This window comes from Microtus oregoni, unplaced genomic scaffold (genome assembly GCF_018167655.1).
Source record: "Microtus oregoni isolate MIOR12 unplaced genomic scaffold, Mior012 000011F_ref0000422, whole genome shotgun sequence".
Classification (NCBI taxonomy): Eukaryota; Metazoa; Chordata; class Mammalia; order Rodentia; family Cricetidae; genus Microtus; species Microtus oregoni.
In genome coordinates, this window is record NW_024543070.1 from 18,103,092 (window position 1) to 18,127,465 (window position 24,374).

Below are 24,374 nucleotides of genomic sequence, written 5' to 3' on the forward strand. Positions count from 1 at the left end.
TAGTTACAGATTCACAATATGCAGAAAGAGTTATCTTGCATATTGAAACCACTGAATTTATACCAGATGACACAGAGTTGACTTCATTCTTTATCCAGGTACAAGACATAATCAGGAACAGGCTTTGTCCGATGTACATAACACACATCCGGTCCCATACAGGTCTGCCTGGTCCTCTAGCCCAAGGCAACGCTGAGATTGATCAATTATTGATTGGAAGTGTGTTGCAGGCCTCAGAATTTCATAAGAAGCATCATGTCAATAGTAAAGGCCTAAAGAAAGAATTTTCCATTACTTGGCAACAAGCTAAGGACATTATAAAGAGATGTCCTACTTGTTCTTTCTATAATCAAACACCGTTGCCTGCAGGGAGTAACCCAAAGGGTACTAAGAGAAATGAAATCTGGCAGATGGATGTGTTCCACTTTATGGAATTTGGTAAATTAAAATATGTACACCACACCATAGACATGTATTCAGGTTTTCAATGGGCTACTGCCCTGAGCTCAGAAAAGGCTGATTCAGTAATCATACATTTATTGGAAGTTATGGCCATCATGGGTATACCTGCACAAATAAAGACAGATAATGGTCCAGCATATGTATCTAAGAAAATGAAATGCTTTTTTGATTATTATAATATAAAACACATTACAGGTATACCAAATAATCCTACAGGTCAGGCAGTTATAGAAAGATCAAATCGTACTATAAAGGATATGCTGAACAAACAGAAAGGGACCGAAAATACCCCCAGAAATAGATTACACAATGCTTTATTAACCTTGAATTTTCTTAATGCTAATAAGAAAGGAACGACAGCAGCAGAAAGACATTGGATAATGGAAAAGTCTGCTGAACTAAATCAACCGATTTATTTCAAAGATGTGCTGACCTCTCAGTGGAAGCCAGGAGACGTGCTACGTTGGGGAAGGGGTTTTGCTCTTGTTTCCACAGGAGAAGAAAAATTGTGGATACCATCAAAATTAATAAAGTTTCGATTTGAAGAGGAGAAACCTCTTGGAAAGAAGAAATGACAACTCATCCACAATGATGATATTCATACAGGTGGTAAGAAAAACATATAGAATGGGGGCACGGTTCTGTTCTTATCTCCACAGGAAAACACTCATCTTTGAGAAATTCAAGGGACCCTGGATGTTTGGATACTGACAGATGGAAAAATACCTGCCCAATAGGAAATATCAAGAAAACTGGATGGGTTGTGTAAGTAATATTAAACCATATTTCTAAATTTATAAAGCTGGTTTTGAAGTTGGACTCTGGTTTAGTCCCTCTCCAATTCCAAGCCTGTTAGTAAGAGAAAAACCCAGAGTTTCTGGAGTTTCTGTCTCATGTCAAGAGCCATGATATGGGACAGAAAGAAATATGAGTTTAGAGAACATCTTTGCTTTTCTTCATATCTATCATACTTTTCATTGAATATATCTATCATGCCTTTCAGTGAATATATACATATATGTCTATATGATTAATGTTTAAGTTTTTCACAATGAACAATGAGTTTTTCCTGAAGTGACATTTGAAGTTTCCAGGAAGAAGATGGGGCCCCATAACAACAACTCCACCTGGTTGATATGACGTCATGATACTGATAGCGCTACTACAAGACCTGTTTTGGGTACCAGCTGCACAAGACAGTTCCAACTTGATTAGCTGTAATGGTGCACATCTTATACAACATTTTGGCCAGACCTGCACAAAATACTCAGAGAGTATTTGCAATTTTAAAAGACATTGATCTTGAAATTTAACCATCATTTTACTTTCACAGGATCCCCCAGAAAGAACGTTGCCCCCATGACAGCTGGAAGTAATTCTAGAGGATGACGTCCCCTCTCCCAGTAAAGTCTGCCCTTGGGTTTAGGGACATCATTTAGGGGTTGATTATAATTAGTATACGATTGAGGGTTGGGGGAGGAATTTTATAAGCTCAGGGACCATTTTGAAAAAAAAAAGAGGGATGATGGGATAATAGATTTGTAATTGTGAGTTACTGTTTTTAGACAAATATATTGGTATAGATTCTTTTATATTGATACAAAGTTAAATTATATTGACTATTGTATGCATGCATGTTTCTATCTCTGTTTAAAACATTTTTTATGTATTGACATATATTGTATTGATATATATATATTGTATGTATTTACCATATTGCAGTGTACATTTCTACCTCTGATTAAGATACTTATATAATGTTTGTGTATTGATATATATTTACCTACTGCAATGTATATTTGTACATTGTTTATATTTGGAGGTCATTGTCCTCATTTGTTTCACAGTCGTTTATTTTCTTAGTCTTTAAGTTAGATAGATATTGAGAATTATATAGATTAATAGTCATCTAGGTTTGTCATTTATAATTAGATTAATCAGGTTCTTTAGATATATAGAGATTATACTCAGTATAGATAGATAATCTTCAACTTCTTCAAAGAGCTGTAGAAAATGGCCTTTAATCTAACTCAGAGTTTCGTGATAGTGAGACACAATTGCTCCTGGCAACACCGCTCTATTCCTGAGAGAATGTTGAGCACCAAAGACATTCCACCTGGAGCCTTTCTTTTTGGCAGAACTGGCCTTTGGGCAAAGAAATGCCCATACCTCAACCACTGACAAAGATACAGAGCGTGCATCAATGGATAAAACAGGACTGTCATATCCTGCCAAGACAGGGTAAGATAGTTTTGAAAAGTTGCTTGCCTTTGAAAATGGTATGTCAGTTATGTTAGGCCTTAGCCAAAGTTGGTTGCTTCAACGCTGCTAATGTGACTTTGGGTGATTGCCCAGGTAGCTAGTTGTCTCTGTGATTTGTTGCATGTTTTGGAAGTTGTTTTACTGAACTTCCTAATTACCCAGGTAACATTATTTCCCTTCTCAGATCTTTGATGGGGTTGAAGACTATATAAATGTAGTTACTTTCTCTCATGACTTGGCCAAGTTATTTATTATACAAGACCTAAGCTAGTTAGAATAGGATATTTGTACTTATTGTATATAATTTCATAGTAGATTTAGAACTCTCTTATTTAAACAAAAGGGGGAGGTGTTACGGGAGGTCCTCCCACTCCTCCAGCCTATCGCCACTGAGATACCAGCCCATTGGGGCGTGGTCTCTCTCCCTTTAAAAAAGCGGCCACTTCCCTCTCCTCTCTCTCTTCACTTCCTGCTCCGCTGGCGACTAGAGTCCCTTCCTGGTTGCGCAGAGGGCTGACGGTGATCTGTAAGTTTTTTCCCCTTTAAATAAATACCACCCTATTAATCATAATTCCAAACTGGTGTGGCATTGTTTATGACTTACGCCTTCAAAAAACAGCCATTTAAACTGAACACAGGAGCCAGGCCCGGTGCTTGCCCATCGGCCAGCACTTTCAAAGTTTGGGTCAAAAGAGCTGTGAGTTTGTACCCAGCCAATGATATAGAGTAAGAGAATAGATAAATAAAGTGGGCAAAGGACCTGAGCAGACATTCCAGAGAACACACACAAACAGCCATCGGACACATGGGAAGCAACTCAGTACTATAGCCAGGTGAATCACAACCTCAGCAGGGCTGCCATTGCTGCTCAGAGGTGGAGCTCTCACCGGGCATGTTCAAGAGCCTGGACTCACTCCGCAGCACCAAAGTCAGACTGAAAAACTGAAGAAGTATTTGATATCCACCAAGATGTCAAAAGTATCTTCAACATGGTAAGAAAGGTTAATGCTGTTGACAACTGGAATCCTTATGTATTTCTGGAGGGATAGAAATTACTTAGCCAATGTGCCAGACCTTCAAATATAAAAATATATAATTCAGCAAGTCTGCCTTGAGCATATACCCAAAAGAAATGAAAAACTAAGGACCAGCAAAATGACTCAGCAGGTGAAGGTGCTGCCAAACCTGTTCATTTTAGTTCCAACCCTAGGAGACCCACATAGAGGAAGAAGAGAACCAATTCCTGCAAGGTGACCTCTGACCTCCACATGTACCCAACATACGCACACACAGATTTTTTTTTAACAATTAAAAAAAGAATTGAGGCAGGTGTGGTAGCACGTGTCCCTAATTCCAGCACTCAGAAGGCAGAGGCAGGCAGTTTAAAACTCTGTAAGTTTGAGTCCAACCTGATCTACATAGCAAGTTCCGGGCCAGTCAGGGCAACATAATGAAACCCTGTCTCAACAACAAAAATTTGAGAACAGGTGTACAAACTAAAACTTACACACCAATTTTCATACCCACATGCATATCCATAAATGAAACACCTACCCATGCAATGAAACACCATTTATCCCTAAACAAGAATAAAGTACTGACACACGCTATAACATGAACCAGCCTTGAAAACGTTATGTCAAGCGAAATAAAGCTGACACGGGAGGCCAGGTGAACTGTCTACAGGAGACAGACCCAGGCAGGGGCAAGCAAATCCACCGGGGACTGGGGAGAGGTGAGGAGGTGGGACTGCTGGTGGTTTTGAGGCTGATCTGAGAGTGAGGGAAAGTTCTGGAATGCGTCAGTAGTGGGTGCACACCGCCGGGCATGCACTCACTGCCATCTGCGTTAAGTGGTTGAAACAGCTCCTGCTACTGTATTTCACCACAATGGGACTAATCAACGAGTGTACACGAGACGTCCATGACACGGAACACATGACCTCATTGCCATAGGGGGACATCTAGTCACTAGAGAACACACCCCACGTCAAACCCTTCATTACAGCCCATCTCTCTCTAGGCCAAAAAGCAAGACTCGCCAAGGTGTGGGGGAACAAAGAAGCCATACCAAAGAAGTTATTTGCTTTAAAGCAATATTTATAAACAGCCACCAGGTAAAGAGACGTGTACAGGGACAGGGGACCCAGAAAACGGCACAGCCTGAGAAGGCGTATGGTTGGGAACACTAAATGCCCAGCGTCTCCTTTTTCCCACCCCCATTTTCATCAACAGGACCTCCCTTGGCTCTGGGCCTTGGTGTCTCTCCGCATCACCATCTCATGACTGGGACCCTGGCTCTCTCAGGCCAGGACATCTCCCTAAACCCACATCCTTGACCAGAGTGGAGGCAAGCTGGGATTAGCTGCTAACCCGCGGTGATTCAGAGGGTGACCCTTGGCAACCACTTTTGACCCAGGGCAGCTAGTCTTTTCCTCTGAAAGTCTGGTACAGCACTGAGGTAAGAACGATCCTAGCCTGTGCTTATGGCTCACCTGGAAGGAAGCCTTAAAGACAGGAGTCAAAGCCCGCATCTTCCCCGGGATCTTCCACCCCCCAGGAGCTTCACTACCCAGACCTGACACCCTCACATGTACATGCAGGCAAAACACCACAGCACACAAAATAAAATAATACATTTTTTAAAAAGAGAGAGACTCACAGGCAGGGGTTACAAGATGGGGAAACAAATAGAGGCTTGGGAGTTAAGAGGTTTGGTCCAGGCCATACCAGCTGTGCTGTGGGCAAACACAGAGAAGCCTAACCCATGTGTCCCTCCCCTCCGCTTGCTGAGCAACACTGCTTCCGGGGAGCCACTGCTCAGAGTCTGCAACAGTGTGAAGGCCCAATCCAACCACCGCTCCCTCCTCAGCTGAAGGGTCCAGGCCAGCTAAGGCCCACTGTCTGGGGGTCTCTCCCGGAGAACGGGCACAGTGTGGAGGAGTGTGCTTAGCACTCCTTTTCAAGTAGCTAATGACACTGTGAACAGAGGGAGCAAGCTCGGGGAAAGAGCTGACTTGTACAGGGTGTTCAGTCCACTTCCATACATGGAGAATACACATCATATATATACATGTGCCCGCAAACCCAGCCGGCCACCCCTCCTCTCCCTCAGCCACTCTGGCTGCTGCCAGCCTCAACGATATATCCACAGGTTGTCCATCACTCAAGTTATAAGAGTAGCAATGAGGGCTGGAAAGATGGCTCAGCAGGTAAGAGCACTGACTCTTCTTCCAGAGGTCCTGAGTTCAATTCCCAGCAACCACATGGTGACTCACAACCATCTGTAATGAGATCTGGTGCCCTCTTCTGGGGTGCAGTACACATGCAGGCAGAACAATGTATATATAATAAATAAATAAATAAATAAATAAATATTCAAGTAAATAAATAAATAGTTCTCTTTTAAAAAAGAGTAGCAGTAGATACCAGTGGGCACGTGATAGCATTGTTCACAGCAAAACCCTTGCCAGGGTCAGGCCCTGACACTTGACATAGACTGCTGCCACTCTTGGTTCTCCCCAAGACACTAGAGGGCATCATCACTGGCCTGAGAAGATGCAGAACCTGAGACTTGAAGGGGAACATGACTTGCCTAGGATCCCATAGCTACCCAAGGGAGGCAAGAATGGGCTGGGAAGCTTGTCTAGCCCAGATTTTTCTTAGACCCCATATCGCCTGGACTTTTCTGGTTTACACTGGAACCAGACATGCTGGCCTGTTGTCGTTGAGTTACTAAGATCTGCCTGGCTCCCAGGAGGGGCTCTGACCACCCCTGAGTGAGTGCTGGCCAGAGAGTGGTTGGGTGGGGCAGATGGTGTGACAGTACACGAGGGGGGATGGAGGCGGGGCTAAGCACACGGCATGCATACTCTGACAACAGAACTTACCACCTGAGGAAGGGAGGGCAGGGCGCCCAGAGCAGTAGCCAACAGAGGAAGGAAGAAGGGATTAGTGAGCGTGGGAAGCCTGGAGGCAGCCTGGGGTCTGGGCACCCCACACCTATCCTTCCACTCACTGGCCTGACAAGAGTGAAGGGGTGAGGAGGAGCCCCCTTAGGAGTCACCTGCCATGTGATTGGCAGAGACCAGCTGTCTGGGGCTTGACATGTCAGGAAGGCCACATCTGGGCTGTTAGAGGAGAGATGGAAGAGCAGACAGCCATGGTAGAGCAAGGCATGGGCTCCACCTCAGATGTGTCCTGATAGCTTGCCACGTCTTAAATTCCCATGTGCCTCAGTCGGGTGCAGTGGTGGCGCGCGCCTTTAATCCCAGCACTTGGGAGGCAGAGGCAGGCGGATCTCTGAGTCTGAGGCCAGCCTGGTCTACAGAGAGAGTTCCAGGGCAGCCAGAGCTACTACACAGAGAGATCCTGTCTCAAAAATCAAAAAGGAAAATGTCCATGAGCCTCAACTATCCTCACTCTTCTCAGGAGCCAGACCCAGGCAGAACCAGTGGATACAACCAGGACAGGGTCAAATCTAGAAGCAAGGTAGCCAGCCAGCTCCTAGGTCTGCCAGGAGAAAACACTGTCCCTGATCAATGGTTCCAGCAGGAGGGAGGGCTACCGATGGCCCTCAATGACAGGGGCCAGGGAGAGCACATTTGCCCTCCACAGTCCCTACTCACATGTCCATGCAGGTCTGTGTTCAGTAGCATCAGGGCACAGGTCAGTGTGTGGATCCCATCTACACAGAACACAAGGGATTCTCAGTGAGAACCTACTCATCCCCACCCAGGGTATCCCACCCGCCAGCCTAAGGAAGCCAGACATCTGCCCCCAAGCACTCCGGGTGATGCCTAACTCCCCAGAACCCCTAACCACTCTAGGGAGGCTCTAGCCTAGATGTCTGCCCCTTGCAGACAAAGTTACCTTGTACCTTAGACCTAGGAAAGGCTCTGAACCCAAGCCATGTCCCTAAAAAAGCAATAAGAGACTTAGTCCCTCAGTGCCCATGATTCAGGCCCATCCATGTGGCAAGTCCTGCCCCTGCGAGTGACCTGCATGGAACTCCCCCTCCCTTACAGAGAGTCATGGAGCAAGGACTATGCTAAAGGACTGAGTGCAGGAAGGACCTACAGGCACTGGGAACAGAATGACAATGAGCAAGACTCACTGGGCTCTCCTGTCCAGCAGGTCATCGGATATTCACTGGACATTGTACTATTTTGTTTTTTAAGGCAGGGTCTCCCTCTGTAGCCCAGGCTGACCTCAAGCTTGAACTAGTCCTCCTGACTCCTCCCACCAGTCCCCAGGATCTCAGGTATGGGTCACCACACCCAACTACTCATTCAATCTTAATTGAGCACCTAGTGTTTGCCAGAGCAGATGGCCCACCTGGGCCTGCCTGCAGGACAGAGGTGACAGGTGGCCGGAGAGTGGGAAGACCAGGACTCCGCCAGGCAAGGAATGGGGGAGGTGGGTCAGGAAGGGCTGTACCTTCTGATGTGCTGTCATCTGGGTTACACTGGCAGTACCGGCGGGAGAAGTGGGTAAGGACTCGTTCTCGCTCCTGCGTCTCCCCCATCAGTGGGAAGGCCTTCAGGAAGGTTCTAGAATGTAATCCAAGGTTGCTGAGTGAATTTCAGAGCCCCTAATTCAATCTTCTCACTGGAATAGAAAACCTACTCCCCACACACAAACACACATAAGACCCATGTTTTTGTACCCCAGTACCTGGGTCTGGACACCCTCTGCATGCCAAGAATAACCCCCCAACCCTTCAGGGTGGCCTCTGGGTTCTCTCTCTCCCTTCCCCTTCCCTCTCCTTCTCTCTCATTCCTGCAGCACCCTTTTGGAAGCAGGCACCTCGGAGTCAGTTATGAGTTTATCCTAGACTGCCAGCCCCCCCCCCCCCCATCAGCATGCACCTCTTTAGCCTTTCCTAGACCCCTGCTCTCCATCAGTTGAGCCCTAGGCCCACCCCTCCATTCTCATTCCCCCACCCCAAGTCTCTGTGATTTGTTCTTCATTTTTCTGGGGTGGGGAGTCTCAAGATGGAGCAGATCGACAAGTGACATCCACCCTTTCCCTGGGTGCATTGCCAACAAAGCCCTTGGGCAAAAGGCAATACATTGTATCCTTTCTTGGGGCTGGAAAAACAAATCTGGAGTCTTGCGGGGCTGTAAGCACAGGAGCACACAGTTGCCAGACTCTGGAGGCATGACAGTTATAGAGTTGTGAAGTTAAGCAGAAAGCCTTCCAGAAGTAGAGGGATTTGTGGCGGGGGAGGGGAGCATTTTTGCTGCAAGGAGGTGGTAAAATGAGGATTCACCACCATCAAGGGGAGCAGTCCCGATGACACAGCAGGCTCCCCGTGCAAGGCTGAAGTTCAGAGTCAGTCTGGCTGAGGAACCGTGTCCCATGTCCCTTTCCAATTGCCTTATAAAGGAAGGGCTGGGCAAACTAAGAGATGGAATAGGTGCTGGAAACCCAAGAGAACAAGCAGCAAACAGAAACAGACACAAGGTGAGGACTAGCGAGATGGCGGCTCAGTGAACAAAGCAGTTGCCACGCAAGCTTGAGGTGTGGAGTTCAAATCCCTAGAACCTGTAGCTGTCAGGTGGACACACATCCGCCTGTCCAGCGACCCGCTGCAATCCCAGCGATCAGAAAGCAGGGAGAGGGTGCTCCTGGAACAAGCTAGCATGCTGAGTAGGTCGTGACCCTACTTCTTCTGAGAGACTCTACCTCAGATAACACGGTGGAGAGCAATTGAGGAAGACTCTGACATCAACCTCAGCCTCTACACACGTGTTCCTACACGTGCACACATGCACACACGTATACACACATACACATGCAAACAAATCACAAATACACTACAAAACCACACATACATGGAATTCAGATGAGTTAGTAAAAAGATGGGGAGTCTCACATAGAATTAAATTTATTTTAAAACATAAATATGATGGAAATTCTAGAAATGTAAAATGTAACTAAATTAAAAACTTAATGAGGTTTTTGGCATGTTTGCATGTCTGAGGTGTGTGTGCTTCAATTTGTGTAGATGCATGTGTGTTCACATGCACACAGAGGCCAGAGGTTGACACCAAGTGTGTTCCTTAGTTGCTTTCTACCTTGGATATTGAGGGGGGGGTGTCTCTCATTTGAACCAAGAGAGCATGCTGATATGGTCAGCCTAGATAGCCAGTCTGCTCCGGGGTTACCCTTTGTCCTGCTTCCCACACACTGGAATTACAGGCAGATAACAGGCATTTACACAGATTCCCGTGGTCTAACCTGTGGTCCTTACCCTTCCTACCCATGTACAGCCGTCCCCCCAGTCCCTCAGTCAGTTCATTGGCTTCAGTGATGCTTTAGACATAGCAAAAGGGCAAGTATATTGGAATTCAACAGAAAATATCCCAACCGAGACAGAGGAAAAAAGAATAAAAACTGATTTTTAAAAAGAGATGGGGACTGGAGAGATGGCTCAGAGGTTAAAAGAACTGGTTACTCTTCCAGAGATCCTGAGTTCAATTCCCAACAACTGCATTACAGGTGGCTCATAACCATCTGTAATGAGATCTGGTGCCCTCTTCTGGTGTGCAGGTGTACATGCAGGCAGAACACTGTATACATCATAAAAAAATAAATCTTAAAAATAATTATAAAATGGTAGGGCGGAGGTGGTGCACGCCTTTAATCCCAGCACTTGGGAGGCAGAGGCAGGCGGATCTCTGTGTGTTCGAGGCCAGCCTGGTCTACAAGAGCTAGTTCCAAGACAGGCTCACCCTACAGAGCTACAGAGAAATCCTGTCTTGAAAAAGCAATATATTTAAAATGTTTTGGGTATAAGAGACATACAGGAGGATCCAACATTGTGGGCACAGCCCTTAGCTCGGAGATGTTACCCTTGCCTCCTCAGGCCTGGCCTAACATCTTTCTGGATGACGCTGGGCTACATCCACCCATCCCACCCCTCCTCTTCCTAAGGCCCTCAACTGACCCTCCTTTACCATCAAAGCAGGCCAGGTGTCTGAAGACCTCTGGCATCCGGCCGGCAGGAAGTGCGCCACACAGGCAAGCCCTAAGAGCCACGACCACACGCCCACCTTCAATTCCCGAGCACCCATCACACTGGCTGGCATTTGCGGAGTTGTTGGACACTTGCTACCCATAGTTTCCCTTCCCTACAGCTTCACCAGAGGGGTAAAAGTTGTGCAGCAAGTCATGATAGACCTGGAATGACAATCCAGGTGTGCTGTTCTACCACCTGTGGCCACTGTCCCAGCCCAGCCCCACTGACCTGAGCGCTCTGTCCAACGTGAGGCCTGAGAAGTCGAAGAAACTGAGATACTCCCCAGCGACCAGCCTGCTGAACTCATTGCTGCCAAGAAAGCATCACGCATGTCAGTTAGAAGCAGGGCCCAAGTCCTAGGATGGCAGGTACTGACTGGGGAAGTGGGCCCCAGAGAACCCTTAACCGCCTCCCAGATCTCTTCAGATCCTCCCCTCTGGTCTCTCAGCTCAGATAGATCAACCTTGATGTGGGAGTTCAGGAGATGATGTCTTAGCCAACTCAGGTAAGAGCCTGCTCAGTGAAGGGAGTAGGGGTGAGGTGATGCCAAGTGCCTCCAGCACAGGAGATGATATGACGTCACATCAAGCCACTGGAGGGTCAACAAGAGGGGAGGCAGGGGCCAGACCTCAGGTCACAGGAAAGAGCAGGCCATGGATACAGACTTTGAAGCTAACACCGTACCTATGAAGTGGAGACACAGGCAGAATGGGACCAGAAAGAAAGGTAGCCACGGTGAGAAAATTTAGGATGCTGAGGTCACCAGAAAGGAAAAGGAAATGACTGAGAAGGTGGAGAGGTCAGAGCTCATGACAAGGACAGGGCTGGCTCAATCCCTGAGGGAGTAACCTTGCTAGAGAAAGCTTGGATTGTGAAATCTGAGCCCTTTGGAGAAGAAGTGCAGGGGATTCTGTGTAGCAGTGCTCACCTGTCACCTCAGGAGCTTGAGACCAACCTGCCTACATACCGAGACCATGTCTCAAAATAAATGAGTAAAACTTTTAAAGGTACAGATGGACTAGAGGTGAAGCTCAGAGTGTCTGCCTACCATGCACAGTGCCCTGGGTTCAATCCCCAGCGCAGGAGTCAAGAGGACCAGGTGTTCAAGGTCATCTTGAGCTTGAGGTCAGTCTGGGTTGAAGCCTTAGCTCAGTGGTTAAGAGTATTCACTGCTCTTGCAGAGGCCGTGAGTCTGGTTCCCAGCACCCACGGCAGGTGTCTCACAACTGCCTGCAATGCAGCCACAGCGGTTCTATCGCCTTCTTCTGGCTTCCTTGTGCATCCGCACACATGTAGCCTACAATCGCACAACACACACATCCATACATATGAATTTAAAATATTTTCTTTTAATGTGCAAGCCCAGGGCAGAGCTCTGAAAACAGCCCCATTAAGGGTCTAGACCAAGGAGAGAGCCGGTGAAGGGGGCCGAGCAACACCAGAGGGCGGGGCTGTGCCCTCCTGGAGGCCGAGGAAGACCATGCTTCTTCATGAAGCCTGGAGAATTTGAAGAGATTTCTACATGGCTCTAATCAAGCCTGATGCTTTCCTTCCCATTGACAGGATCATGGGAACTAGAGGAATGTGTGAAATAACTCTATCCACATCCGAAATGTGGGAAATTCTTTGGGATGAATGGCCCTGTTCCTTCAGTACATGGCCCTTTGGAAGAGAGGGGCCTGGGAAGATGGCCTCAGCGTTAATGTGCTTGCCTTGCAAACCGGGTGCTGTGGAACAATCTTTGTACAGTTTAAATATGTGTTGCTCTCATTGTGAATTAGCTGATTGGCCCACAGTTAGGCAGGACTTTTGGGGCAGAGAGAATGCTGGGAAGAAGGGCAGAGTCTGAGGAGTCATGAGTCAGACTCAGAAGCAACATGGGAACTTCACAGGTGAGGTAAACGAGCCTTGGGGCAGAACACAGATTACTAGAAATGGGTTGATTTAAGTTGTAAGTGCTGGCTGAAGACAAGCTTAAGCCACCTACTGGGCATTTATAATTTATAATGAATAAGTCTCTGGATATTTGGGAGCAGCTGCCAAGACACAGACACCCTGCCTACAGCCGGGGACCAGAGTTTGGATCCAGAAACCAGCGTGGTGGCATGGATGTGTAATCTCATCACTGAGGATGTGGAGACAAGAGGACCCCTGCAGTTTGCTGGCCGGGCAGCCTAGCCAGTCTGTGGGCTCCAGATTCAGTGAGAGCCTGGCTCAGAACAGAGTATGTCAAAGCAGTAGAGGAAGACACTCCAGACCAACCTCTGGCTTCCATATGTACATGCATGCACCACACAGACAGAGACAGACAGACAGGGGAGAGATGAGGAAGAGGAAGAAGAAATGAAAAAGAGAAAAGTGGCTGGTTGTGCATTAAAATGCCACTTGTGAAAAAGAGGACCAAGTGTAACCTGTGAGTCATACTCCAGCACACAATTTTTATCTATTCATATTTTTTGGTGGTGGTATGGAGGATTGAACCCAGGGCCTCATGAACATAAGTCAAAGTGCTCTATGCTGAGCTACAGCCAAGTCCTATTTTTAGCTTATATATTTCTGATAGTGCCTCACTAAGTTTCCCAGAGTGTTGTTGAACTCACTGTGTAGCCCAGGCAAGCCTTAAGCTTGTGACCCTCCTGCCTCAGGCTCCCAGGAGCTGGGATAACAAGCCTGCACCACCACGCCTGACCAAGTCAATGTTTTTGAAACACTAAGAGAAAATAAAATACACCAAATGTTGGAGATAATGAGGAATCTTTGTGAATTTTGTTAACTGTTATAATGGAATTATACTTTAAAAATTTTTTGTCAGGCCCGGCAGTGGTGGCGCACACCTGTAATCCCAGCACTGGGGAGGCAGAGGCAGGCGGATCTCTATGAGTTCGAGGCCAGCCAGGTCTACAAGAGCTAGTTCCAGGACAGGAACCAAAAGCTACAGAGAAACCCTGTCTTGAAAATCCAAAAAAGAAAAAAAAAATCTATCAGCTAGAGATACAGCCTAAGTACTTGTGAGTTGAATGATAAGTGTATGAATATACTTCCAACAAATGGGGGGAGGGGGGCTGTGCGATAGACAAGGAAAGAATAACAGAAGATCAAAGCTGAGAGCTGGGTGTGCTGGTACACACCCATGATCCCAGCATCTGGGAGGTTGAGGCAGAGGGACTTGGTGACAAACCTGGGCTACACAAAGAGACTTCAGAACACTCTGAAGTCACATAGCGGGCATAGGAAAAGTTTGATGTGTTGCTTATCTGCTTTGTATATGTTTGAAATATTCATAATAAAAAACTTGAAATAGAAACAAGCAAGCAGTTGTGCTGATGTTGCTGACGAATGGGTAGCAGCCACCCGCTTCCAATACCCTAAGCCCTCGGTGCTTGGAAAGGGAGGTTTCTAAAGCGGGCACAGAGTGGCAAGAACCCACCTGGATGAGGCTAAGAAACGAAGGGGGCAGAAGCTACCTAGGACAAAAGACCCCAGAGTTGGAGATAAGAAGTTGGAAATTTCACACACACACACACACACACACACACACACACACACACACCGCTTTTTGAATGGGAAGGGCGAACAGCAGAAATTCCTGGAAGAGCCTGCAGAGAGCGCCATAGAAACACGGCAGGACCCATCCTCTCAAAGCCTGCCAGAGGAGTACATGAGCTGTGATTTCAGGAAGGGCTCAAACCCACTGCCGAAGACACAGGGAAGCTTCAGAGGGTGCAAGAAAGCCTCCTAAGACTTTAAGCCCGATCTAAGCCTGAGCCAGGTCAGATTATCTTCCTTAGCCTTGTGAGTGGCACAGGCCAACTCCCCCCACCCACAAGCCTTGCTGGGGTGATGGAGTCCCTGTGGATAGAAAGGCCAAGGCAAGGGCCATACTGTGTTCAAACATACTCAGAATATGCCATCCACATCACACACACCGGGTCCCCAATCTTCCTCAGAACTTCTACCTACCTAGTGTCCTTTGCACCCAGTCTGATGGTTATGCCCTGTGCTTTTGGATGGCCAGTCCCTTCAGCTGGTCCCCATTAGACAGGCTGTCTTAATGAAGACAGGCATCATTTTTTACCTCCAGTTCCCAGGCATTTACCCCAGGTCCTTCCACCTGACCCCACTGGGTAGAGCTCCAATCCTGTCAACTTATTCTGTCCTCTCTACTACCCTTCACGACACCATAACCACATCCCCCATCCCGCCCCAGCCCTGAGGGGCCGCCCTTCACCACCCCCTCCCTGACAGCAGCCACCTTCTCCCAAGCAGCCCAGAAAGGAAACAGATTTAGGGCGAGGTCAAGAATGAGGACAGTGACAGGAGGAGGTACTTGAAAGCCTGGGGGGAGCTCCTGGCACCAGCCACCCCTGAAGGAAGTCATCGGCACCCTTTTCTGGCTGGGAAGACAGTGGGTCTGCTTCGTCTGGGAAAGGAGCTGGGGAGACACACTCACTTCTTGCCCAGTTGCCGAGCCACATCACAGCGCTGAAAGCCCTCAAGGTGGTAGAGGCGGCGGGCTAGCCGGCGAGCGGCTTCGCTGACCCCCTGGCACCCATTGGCCAGTGGGTCTGTGCCACAAGGCTCCAGTCCCTCGGAGCTGCTCAGCTCTGAGTCCGAGTCTGACAGGCCATCCTTGAGGCTGGTGTCACTGCAAATGGAAAGGAGGAGGATCAGAGGCTCTGTACGTGGCTAAGAGGGATCCCAGGCCTCTGAAAATCCACTGGAGGGGAGGGGAGCAAGCAGAGGAGGCAAAGAGGCTTCAGACTTCCAGAGTGGCTCAAGTGAAGTCAGAAGTGGCTGTGCCTTCAGCATAGCAATATGACCTACTCTGAGCTATTGGAACGGAAGAGCAGAGCGCACCCTCAAGACTGGACAGACTGTCTGCATGCTGAGGACAGACAAGGTGACCTTGCGAGGGCTTGTGGATTGTAGACACTGTCATGCCCAGAATGCTTTGCCGCCTCTGAGTCTCAGTTCCTCTATCTGCTCGGTGGCTCCCCAGCACCCAACCCTCCTCACCTGGCAGAGTTCAGCAACTTGTCCGTGTCCTCGTCATCCTCATCGTCCCCTCCCGAGCCCCCGGCTCCATCTTCATGGAACCCATTGGGCACCGATGCGAGAGACAGGTGGCTCAGGACATTCTCTGAGCGGCTGCTAGAAATGGACCGCCGCAGGGGGCTGCCCAGCTCCCCATCACCACCACCAGCTGCCCCCAGATCTCCCTCAGTGCCCAGCCCAGTCCCATGCTCAGGGCTGTCTCGAGCCCGTTGCTGGATGAGAGGTGTGAGGGGGGCCTCGAAGCTGACACAGCTGTCGCTCTCATCAGTGAGACTGAGCACATCCAAAGAGTCCAGGCTGCTGTACTGGGTACCCCGCAACAGCTCTGACTCCAGAATCTTCTCAAAAGTCGCGCTGAAGCCATCCCGCACATCTGGCTCCCCGGAGCAGTCCAGCCTAGAAAAGGCAAGAGCAGAGTCACCATCCTACCTAGATGTACCCCATACTAAGGCTAGCTACCACACTCCCCATCTCTAGGAACTGACCACACACACATGCGCACTTGCGTGTGTGCAAAACCCATGCATATTCACACACTTCCTGTGCAAATGCCAATATATCTAGCTAGACACACATACATTTGTGCATGTGCGCACACACACACACACACACACATGTACCCCCCATGCATACTCACACACCCAATGAAAAGGTTGGAGCTACACATATGTCCCCCTATACATATTTACACACCCCTGTGCACCTGCCATTCAGGCAGGCGGGCCTACAGCCGCACTCTACAAGACTTGTGTATGTTCTTCCCAGAATTCCTGGCCTTTAGACATTGCCTGCCCATCCCCGCCTCCTTGTTCAATGGTACCCAAAGGCCAGTTTCTCTACCTTCTACTAAGAAACAGACTGTCACTGCACTGGCTGGGATAGACACATGGTTCCTGGTACAACTTATTCAAAGCGCCAGGAAAGTTCCCTGGGAGGGACGAGCAACAAGACCTGCACCCCTGGGGTCATCCTGAGGTAGGAGAAAGGCCCGGATAACCTGCCTTTCACATCTGGACGATTTGAGTGAACTTAAAACTCCACTATCAGCTGGGGAGGCAGAGTGCAGCCCCTCACTCATTATGGTTGTGGGGGCCAAGTGCTGGGGTGAGGGACTTGCCTCTGAAATCCCCTGCAGGGTTCTGACTTCTCAAAACACTCAGAAGCTAAAAATGGGGCCAGGAAATCTCAGACTCCCAGAGAGACTAAGGGGCTAGCCCCAGGTCATATCACTAGGTTAGAAATGTCGGGGCCGTTCAGGGTACCCACTCACCCCAGCTGAGAATCTTCAGCTTCTGGACAGAGACTCCTGGAGAGATCCTCCTCCTCTGCTTGTTCACTAGCCCTCCAGGGCCTGGATTCTATGGAATCTTCCAGAATGTTCCCATCTTGACCCAAGGCCAGGCCATTGGTGAGAGAGAGGCTAAGGCCAGGCAGGGCCACATCTGCGTCTCCCATGGGCTCTATGGCGCCCTCTAAGGTGCCTGTCTTCTCACTGCCTGGACGACTGATGTGGCTGCCTGGGCCTTCCTGGGCTTCCATTCCATTCTGGACCCCAGGTTCCCCTTCAGGTTCCAGGCCCTGGTCCTGAATAGCACCTCCTTCCTCACGCAGTTCACATGGGAGCTTTTCTTCATCCATGACAGTCACGCTTCCACCTGACCCAGCCAGCCCTGGGGCTCCAAAAACCTAGACAGAAGATGGAGAGAGAAAGACAGAGTTAGCCAGACAGGGCAGAAGTCAGAGAATCTAAAGTCCTATTAAACCAGTGCTGGGGCAGCCTGTCAGAGGTGGGAGGATGGCCATAGTGATCTCCTTAGTAACTTTCAGTTGAGGAATGAGCTAGGATTACCCCCAGCTCTCCTCCTGCCCGTGGCTGGGACTTTGTACCCTAAATCCTACCTTCTCTATTACTTCTTAGGGTCTCTGTTGTGTCCCTCAGAATCCACCAAAGTCCCTTGAGGAAGACCCAGGCAGTGAGGAACTGGGCAAGCGTCCCACAGCTCTTGAAGGTCCCTCTGTAATATTCCTAGTAAAGGAGACAAATCCCAGGCTGATCTTCGCCCGCCATGTGCCTCTCCACGTGTTCTCAGCCCCCGGCTGCAGGGACAGAGTATCCTGCATTTATAACTAGTGGAGGAAATTGACCCGGGAGTTGCTTCTAAAGGGGGTACTAAGAGAGAAGTCCAGGAAATGCACAAAGTGCAGCTGGATGCTGACAGGGAGCATTCCAGGGAGGCCAGAGGAAAGCCTGGAGACTGCCGTCAGCCACAGGGGGGCCCACGGGGAGCCGCTGTCCAGGGTGCTGGGCGGGTGCAGGGCTGCACTGAGGCCAAGCGCGAACATCTGGCAACGGCAGAAGAAAGGAAGAAGGGGTCCGGGGCTCCCTTCTTCGTGAGGGCTCCCACAGGAGTTTGTCAAGTCTTAAGGAAGAACTCAAGGAAGACCTCTGAGAAGCACCCTAGGGAAAGCAAAGCAGGAAGAGCCACACTCTGCTCTGCCCACCCTCCAGAGGCTTCCAGCCCAATGTCATCCTAGCTAGGAAGGCAGAAGCAATGTGCAATGGGCTGTGGCCTCATTCGCCCATTCTCTCCCCTCTACCTCTGCCCCCTGTAGTCTAGGCTACCCTCCCAAGTGACCTCCCCCAGAAGCTCCAGCCAGTCCCGCCCCAGCACCCTGGAAAGCCGCGGAGGAGGTGTCGGGACCTTTCCTGTTTCTGGTTTGAGTTACTTCCCTGCTCCACTTGGGAGCCTTGATGACCCTCAAGAGCCTGCTTTCTTCTGGAAAGGTCTATCTGGGCTCGGGAGAGGCTGGAGGAGGAGAGGTAGGGGCTGGAGGAGGGGGGGGTGGCTGGAGGAGGAGAGGGAGGAGCTGGAGGGGAGTGGGAGGGGCCAGCTTTCTGGGCCGCAGCAGAACGAGCTGCAGAGGGGAGATAAGAGCATGAACCCTGGTGTCTGCCTGATCCTGCGTCTCACCTGGGGACTCAGTCTGCCAGGCCTGCCTCAGGTCACTGGGTCAGGCCTGCAGGAAACAGAGGTCAATTCCAGGAGGACTTTGCACTTATGTGAGCCCACAGAGGAAAATGAGTTCCGAGCTCTGGGGATTGGGCCGTTGAGGGAACTCAGCTACTATAAGCCAGTTAAGATTAACTCTGGGTTTTCAAACACTGCGCAGAATATGACTGGAAAGAGAGGGATCTGTGGCCTCTAGAGTTTGGATATTTTTTGGTTTTTCTGATACAGGGCCTCTCTACATAGACTACCTAGAGTTCTAAATTCAGATTTTACACGCACACAAACACACACATACACATGTACAAACACACACACAAATACACACATATATACAAACACACACACATACACACACAAACATACACACAAACACGCACACATATACACACATAAACACACATACACACACAAAGCCCACAGATTTAAAACACCTTCAAACCAAGCTCTAAGCTATCTGGCCTCGATGCTGGGACACCAGGGACCCTTAGGGCTCAGTGCTGAGTAAGGGAGTTCTAGTCTGTCCTACATCCCTGCTGCCGCTGTTGCTATTTCTACTGGTTCCCTCCAGTGGCTCACCCAGAGGAGGGCAGGAGGTCACCTCTTCAACTGAGACTCCAAGGGGAACATAGAAGGGAAGAGAGGGAGTGGGGCAGTTGCCTGCTGCCTGGGTTCCAGTCCCCCACTACCTCACCAACCCAGGGCAGCAGGGCATTGAGCCCCCTATCCTGCCAGATGTCTCAAACTCCTGCACCCAGGCACAGAGGTGGAGCCCAGCAGGGCAGGGAGCCCCTCTGGCTAAGGTTCTGTCTGATCTTCCTGAAGCCACTTGAGGGTGTAAGTGGCTCCACCTGATGTTCAAGCCACAGAAGACCAAAGCTAGGAGTATGGACAAATCAAGGACTTCTTGGGTAACCTTACTAGCAAACTGCTTCAAGTTATCCCAGACCTACTGCCTTGCCATGTCCCCTTGACGCTTCGAGTAGGATGGAGTTTCTGCCAGCACTGGGCACTGGCCTGTGCCCTCAGTTCCAGGGCTGAACAGACAAGGGGCGGCATTGAGCTCTACTCTAGGCAAGGGGCCCAGAATGCTTGCCTGGGCTGGGGGCCAGGAGAGCCCAGAGTAGTTGAGTCTTGGGAGGGATACACAGAGGGGATGTTTCAAGGCAAAAGGTGTGAAACAATGTTCCAGGTCCTCACTCTGAACCATGATGTGACCAGGGACTCACTCTCGCCTGTGGGAAGCCAGAGCGGAGAGGTGACACTAAGGTCATGCGTGCTAAGTGGGGGCTAGTCACAGAACAGCAAAGTCCCCAGGGCTAGCAGCCGCTGAGCTCAGCTCTCCAGCACAGGAGAGGCTTGAGATCGGGGGCAGGCTCCCTCTGCAGATAGAAAGATGAGGTGTGCAGGCTGAACCCTCCCATGAAATCAAGGACCCAGAACCTCAGCCAAGAGAGTCAGCCCAAAGCAGTGGCTCCTCCTGCCTCCAGCCCTTCTGGCATGAGCAGAGAGGAGGAGCTGGGCCACTGAGCATCTGTCTCAGGGAGACGCCTGCAAATGACAAGCTGGCAGCACTCAAGACCCGCTGTGGCCTGCCCACAGCCTGATCCAAGCCCCTTTCCAGGAGTCTTTCACTACCCACAGTCCTTGGGATGACCTTGGGCTCAGTGACCTTTCAGCACCAGTGAAGATGGAGACCATCATGATAGTAGAAGCCCGCTGGGCCAGGAGTGACTGGAGAGCCACACACTTTCCGGATGTCAACTGCTCCTCAGATAACCCTGTCCCCTTCCCCATTTCCCTGATGGCAGCTGGAGGATGCTGCAAAAATAAATAACCCAGCATGCCTCCCTCCTTCCTAACCCTCCAGCAAATCCTATCTCCCTTAAATGAAAACCCGGTCTCCCGGTGTGGCCTAAAAAGACCCTGCCTGAGCTCACTCTGCTGCCTCCTCCCCAGCCACACTGGCCTCTTTCTGCTCCCCAAGCTCATTCCCACCTCAGGGCCTTTGCACCAGCTGTACCCTTGGCCTAGAATGTCGCTCCCCTGGATCATTCGGTGACTATCTTTCCTGCCAATCAAGGATCACTCCAAAGCTCCTCCACCTACCTGCCCTGTCTGACTACCCAGTCACACTTCACTGAGCTTTGGAGTGTCAAGGAAAATAGAAACTCTTCTTTTCTGATTAATTAAGTTTCTGGTGTGTGTGGGGGGTGTATGTGTGCGCGTGTGCACGCACATGTATATGCAGGTTCACATGTGTGTGTGTGTGTGTGCATGTGCGTGTATGCATGTGTATGTGGAAGCCAGAGGTCAGCATGGGTGTCTTCAATTGTTCTCCATCTTATTTTGATGGTTCAGTCTCTCACTGAACCTAGACTAGCTGACCAGTGAGCCCCAGGGATCTTCCTGTCTCAGCCTCCCCAGCAGGGGCTACTGGAACACACCACTACACCTAGCTTTTGTGGGAGGATTAGGTTTGGTGGTAGTGCTGTTTGGTTTTAGTTTGGGTTTGTCAAGACAGGGTTTCTCTGCATAGTCCTGACTGTCCTGGAACTCTCTCTGTAGACCAGGCTGGCCTCAAACTCAGAGATCCACCTGCCTCTGCCTCCCAAGTGCTGGGATTAAAGGCATGTATCATGACCGCCAGAATACACCCAGCTTTTTATATCAATGCTGGAGATCCAAGCTGGGGTCCTCAGTCTTGCTCATCAATCACTTGACTGAGAGCCATCTCTGAAACTTCCCCAACGCCCCTGTATGTTTATTTCCTGGCCACCTCCCTGACACTAGGCTGTGAGTCTACTCAGGGCAGGGACCTGTCATGGGCTCAGTAGTCCAGAGCCCGGGCCATGCCCAGCACATACGGTGCTTTATAAATATTTTTGGCTGAGTAATTTGGATTATTATTCTCTCCCTTTTGGCAGAGCCTAGCAACACCTGAGGAACACGCTCAGAGCAAGGCTGCTACAGGGTTAGGCAATTCTATAGTCCTCCCCATGCTGGGGCACAAGCCAGAGGCTGTGGGAAGCACCAGGACAGTGTAGAAGTGTTTCCGGCAGGCAGGTTCCAGGCTGGCTTGCTCTGTGAGACCGCTGTATGCTTAGCTGTGCATAGCAGGCATTTGTGAGTTCGTACACGTGTGCATACATACTCAGACCCACACATAGAGGGAAGGAGACAGTTCCTCTGGATGTCAAGGTAGAATGAGAAGCCTTCAAACCTAAGGACAAAGTCAAGGACAGCTAGACATACATTACTGGACACCCAGGGTAGAAATCCTTCCACCTGTGGAGTCTGGAGACAGGAAAGGGACAACCCAGAACTAAGGATGGGGTGATAATGGGGAGGAGAGGCACCTCTGCTAACCATAGCTGCGCACAGTGACAGCAGATGGCTTGGTGGAGGGAGAATAGGCCACCTGGTGGAAATGGGGCATAAAGCAGAGCCATGACAGGTGCCAGGAGGCTGAGAACTACCCAGGACAGGCAGAATCTAAGTCTCTGGGGTGTTGAGCCCAGGCCAGGAATGCAGAAAGGTCTGAGGACGTTCTGTAGAGGTATTGAGGCCACAGCTGTCCCAAGGATGAGAGCTGGAAGCTCTCTGGATTTGCCTCCAGTGTGCCGGGGAGCTCCGGTAGAGGAACCGCTGGCTTCCCTCCCCACGTGCATCGGATTCCGAACACTCCCAAGCTGAGGACCTTGCTCAGCACCTGATGGGGTTGGAAGCCCGCCCCAGATGGAATCTCACCTGTGCAAAGTACTCAGAGTCTGCCTGGGATGTGGTGGATGCTCCATGGGCACCGTCCATCAGCTGTGGTACTTATACAACAGTGTGTTTGGGGAGGGTCACAGACCCCTGAAGCCCACACACAGCCCACCCAGAGTTCCCCCTCACAGGTGCCTACTGCCCATAGTGTCAGGGGCATGGTGGATTCTTGTGGAGTTCTGGAAGTGCTGGGTCCAGGCAAGCTTCAACTGCAACTTGTCCAGACCCCAAGAACCTTCCACCTCAGACCCCTGCCCATAGACTCCACCAGAGTTCCCTAGCAAAGAAAGGGAATGTTCTAATTTATAGACCTACTCTCTGCCCCCTGGGACCCACCCTGAGCCCTCCCATAGGCCCCAATGCCCTCCTCCCCACAAATCCTACTGTACTGATAGACTCTCCAGCTTACAGAATTATTAGCACACGGCTGGGTTCTTACAGAAACGCAACACATACATGTACATACAAGGACACCAAGCGTGACAATCAGTGTAAAATGCTGGCTGGCATAGAGCAAATGCTGAGAACAGACCCTGGTCAGCTCTGCCCCTCACCAGCCTGGGGCTCAAACTGGCCCACATCCCAGCACTTCCAGGGCTCCACGGGAATCTATCAAGCCCCAGACAGCATGGACAGTAGGCCAGTGTGAGGGGGGTTTCTGGGGGGTATCCCTAGACCACACATCTCCTCTGTCTCTGCCTCTGCCAGTCCCAAGGTCAGAAGATCGGACTCACCCTGTCATCCAAGAGATACAGGAGCCTTCCCAAGTTGGGTCACCTAAGTACTTCATCATCCTACTCCCCAGGGCAGGAGGAACCCAGGATTATACGGGGAACATGACCACCCAGGAGCACCCTTGGGACCACCTCTGCTCCGCATAAGCCGTGTAACCTCAGGAAGGTCACTCACCTTCCTAAGCCTCCAGGCCATCCACAAAACGAGACAAACTAGCCACTCCTATTTCACAAGGTGGTGAAGGAAATGGGGTGGGGGCTGCATCCAGGGAAGGGCCTCATCTACTTCCTTCCAGAAGCTTCTCAGGTCTGCAGGGGAATCAGCTGGCTGCCGATGCCCTGGGTGGAGGACTCGGAAGAGCACAGGCCATTCAGCCTCAGAGAGCGTTGTCCTTGGCAACTGTCAGAGCAGGTACCAAGGCAAGAGCTTCAGAGGCTCAGCATCAGGGAGGGGACAAAGAATGACCCCTGTGGGACCAGTGGGGCGGGCAGAGAAGGAACCCCCACCCTTAAGCACACTCCTAAGACTTATCCATACCAGCACCACCACCCAAAGCCAGCTCATAGCTACCTCCATCTCAAGGCGCACGGATCACACAAGGGGATAAGGAAGAGCCAAAAATCTGGGTTTCCAGTGACTGTCCCCTTCAGGTAGGGAGGCTTGGAGCTGTTAACAAGCCCCACCCATTCTGTCCACTAGGAGGCCAACCTCCTGTGGGCTGTGGAGGTCCAGTGGGGCCTCTCTGTGGTCTCCTGTGAGCTGGAAGAGGCCCCAGGGATGAGTGCACATTTGCATCTGTGTGTGCCCACTGGGACTTTCAGGGCCTCTCCACAAAGGTCATTCTTGACATTCCCTAGTTTTCTCTCCCCCAACTGCCCCCAGACAACAAGGACCCTTATTTGCTTAAAATTTGCATACATCAGTGTGACTCTTTAGAGAAATCTTAACATTAATGAAACCCACAGTCTCTGCCTTCAAACCCCAAGTCAGGTAGGGCAGGGAACTCCACCCGCCCCCAGCTGACCTCCCTGCGGGGTAAGACCTTCACTCTCCAGACAA

At 50.1% G+C, this 24,374-nt stretch overlaps 1 protein-coding gene across 3 annotated transcripts in view; it reads right to left on the reverse strand.

The window, feature by feature from the left end:
* The window catches only part of LOC121453282 (PH and SEC7 domain-containing protein 2-like), a 124,258-nt gene that overhangs the window by 34,004 nt on the left and 65,880 nt on the right, over window positions 1-24,374 (reverse strand). Inside the window, exons 1-7 of one of the 3 annotated variants that reach the window (XM_041659918.1) lie at window positions 17,704-17,823; window positions 17,075-17,490; window positions 15,766-16,200; window positions 15,200-15,394; window positions 10,978-11,058; window positions 8,163-8,275; window positions 7,350-7,410 (exon numbers count right to left, since the gene is read on the reverse strand). In XM_041659918.1, coding sequence (XP_041515852.1) covers window positions 7,350-7,410; window positions 8,163-8,275; window positions 10,978-11,058; window positions 15,200-15,394; window positions 15,766-16,200; window positions 17,075-17,442 — 1,253 coding nt within the window. In that variant the 5' untranslated portion in view covers window positions 17,443-17,490; window positions 17,704-17,823. Of the gene's footprint in view, window positions 1-7,349; window positions 7,411-8,162; window positions 8,276-10,977; window positions 11,059-15,199; window positions 15,395-15,765; window positions 16,201-17,074; window positions 17,491-17,703; window positions 17,824-24,374 lie in introns of those variants that run through there. The other 2 variants (XM_041659917.1, XM_041659919.1) reach the window with 2 other exon arrangements.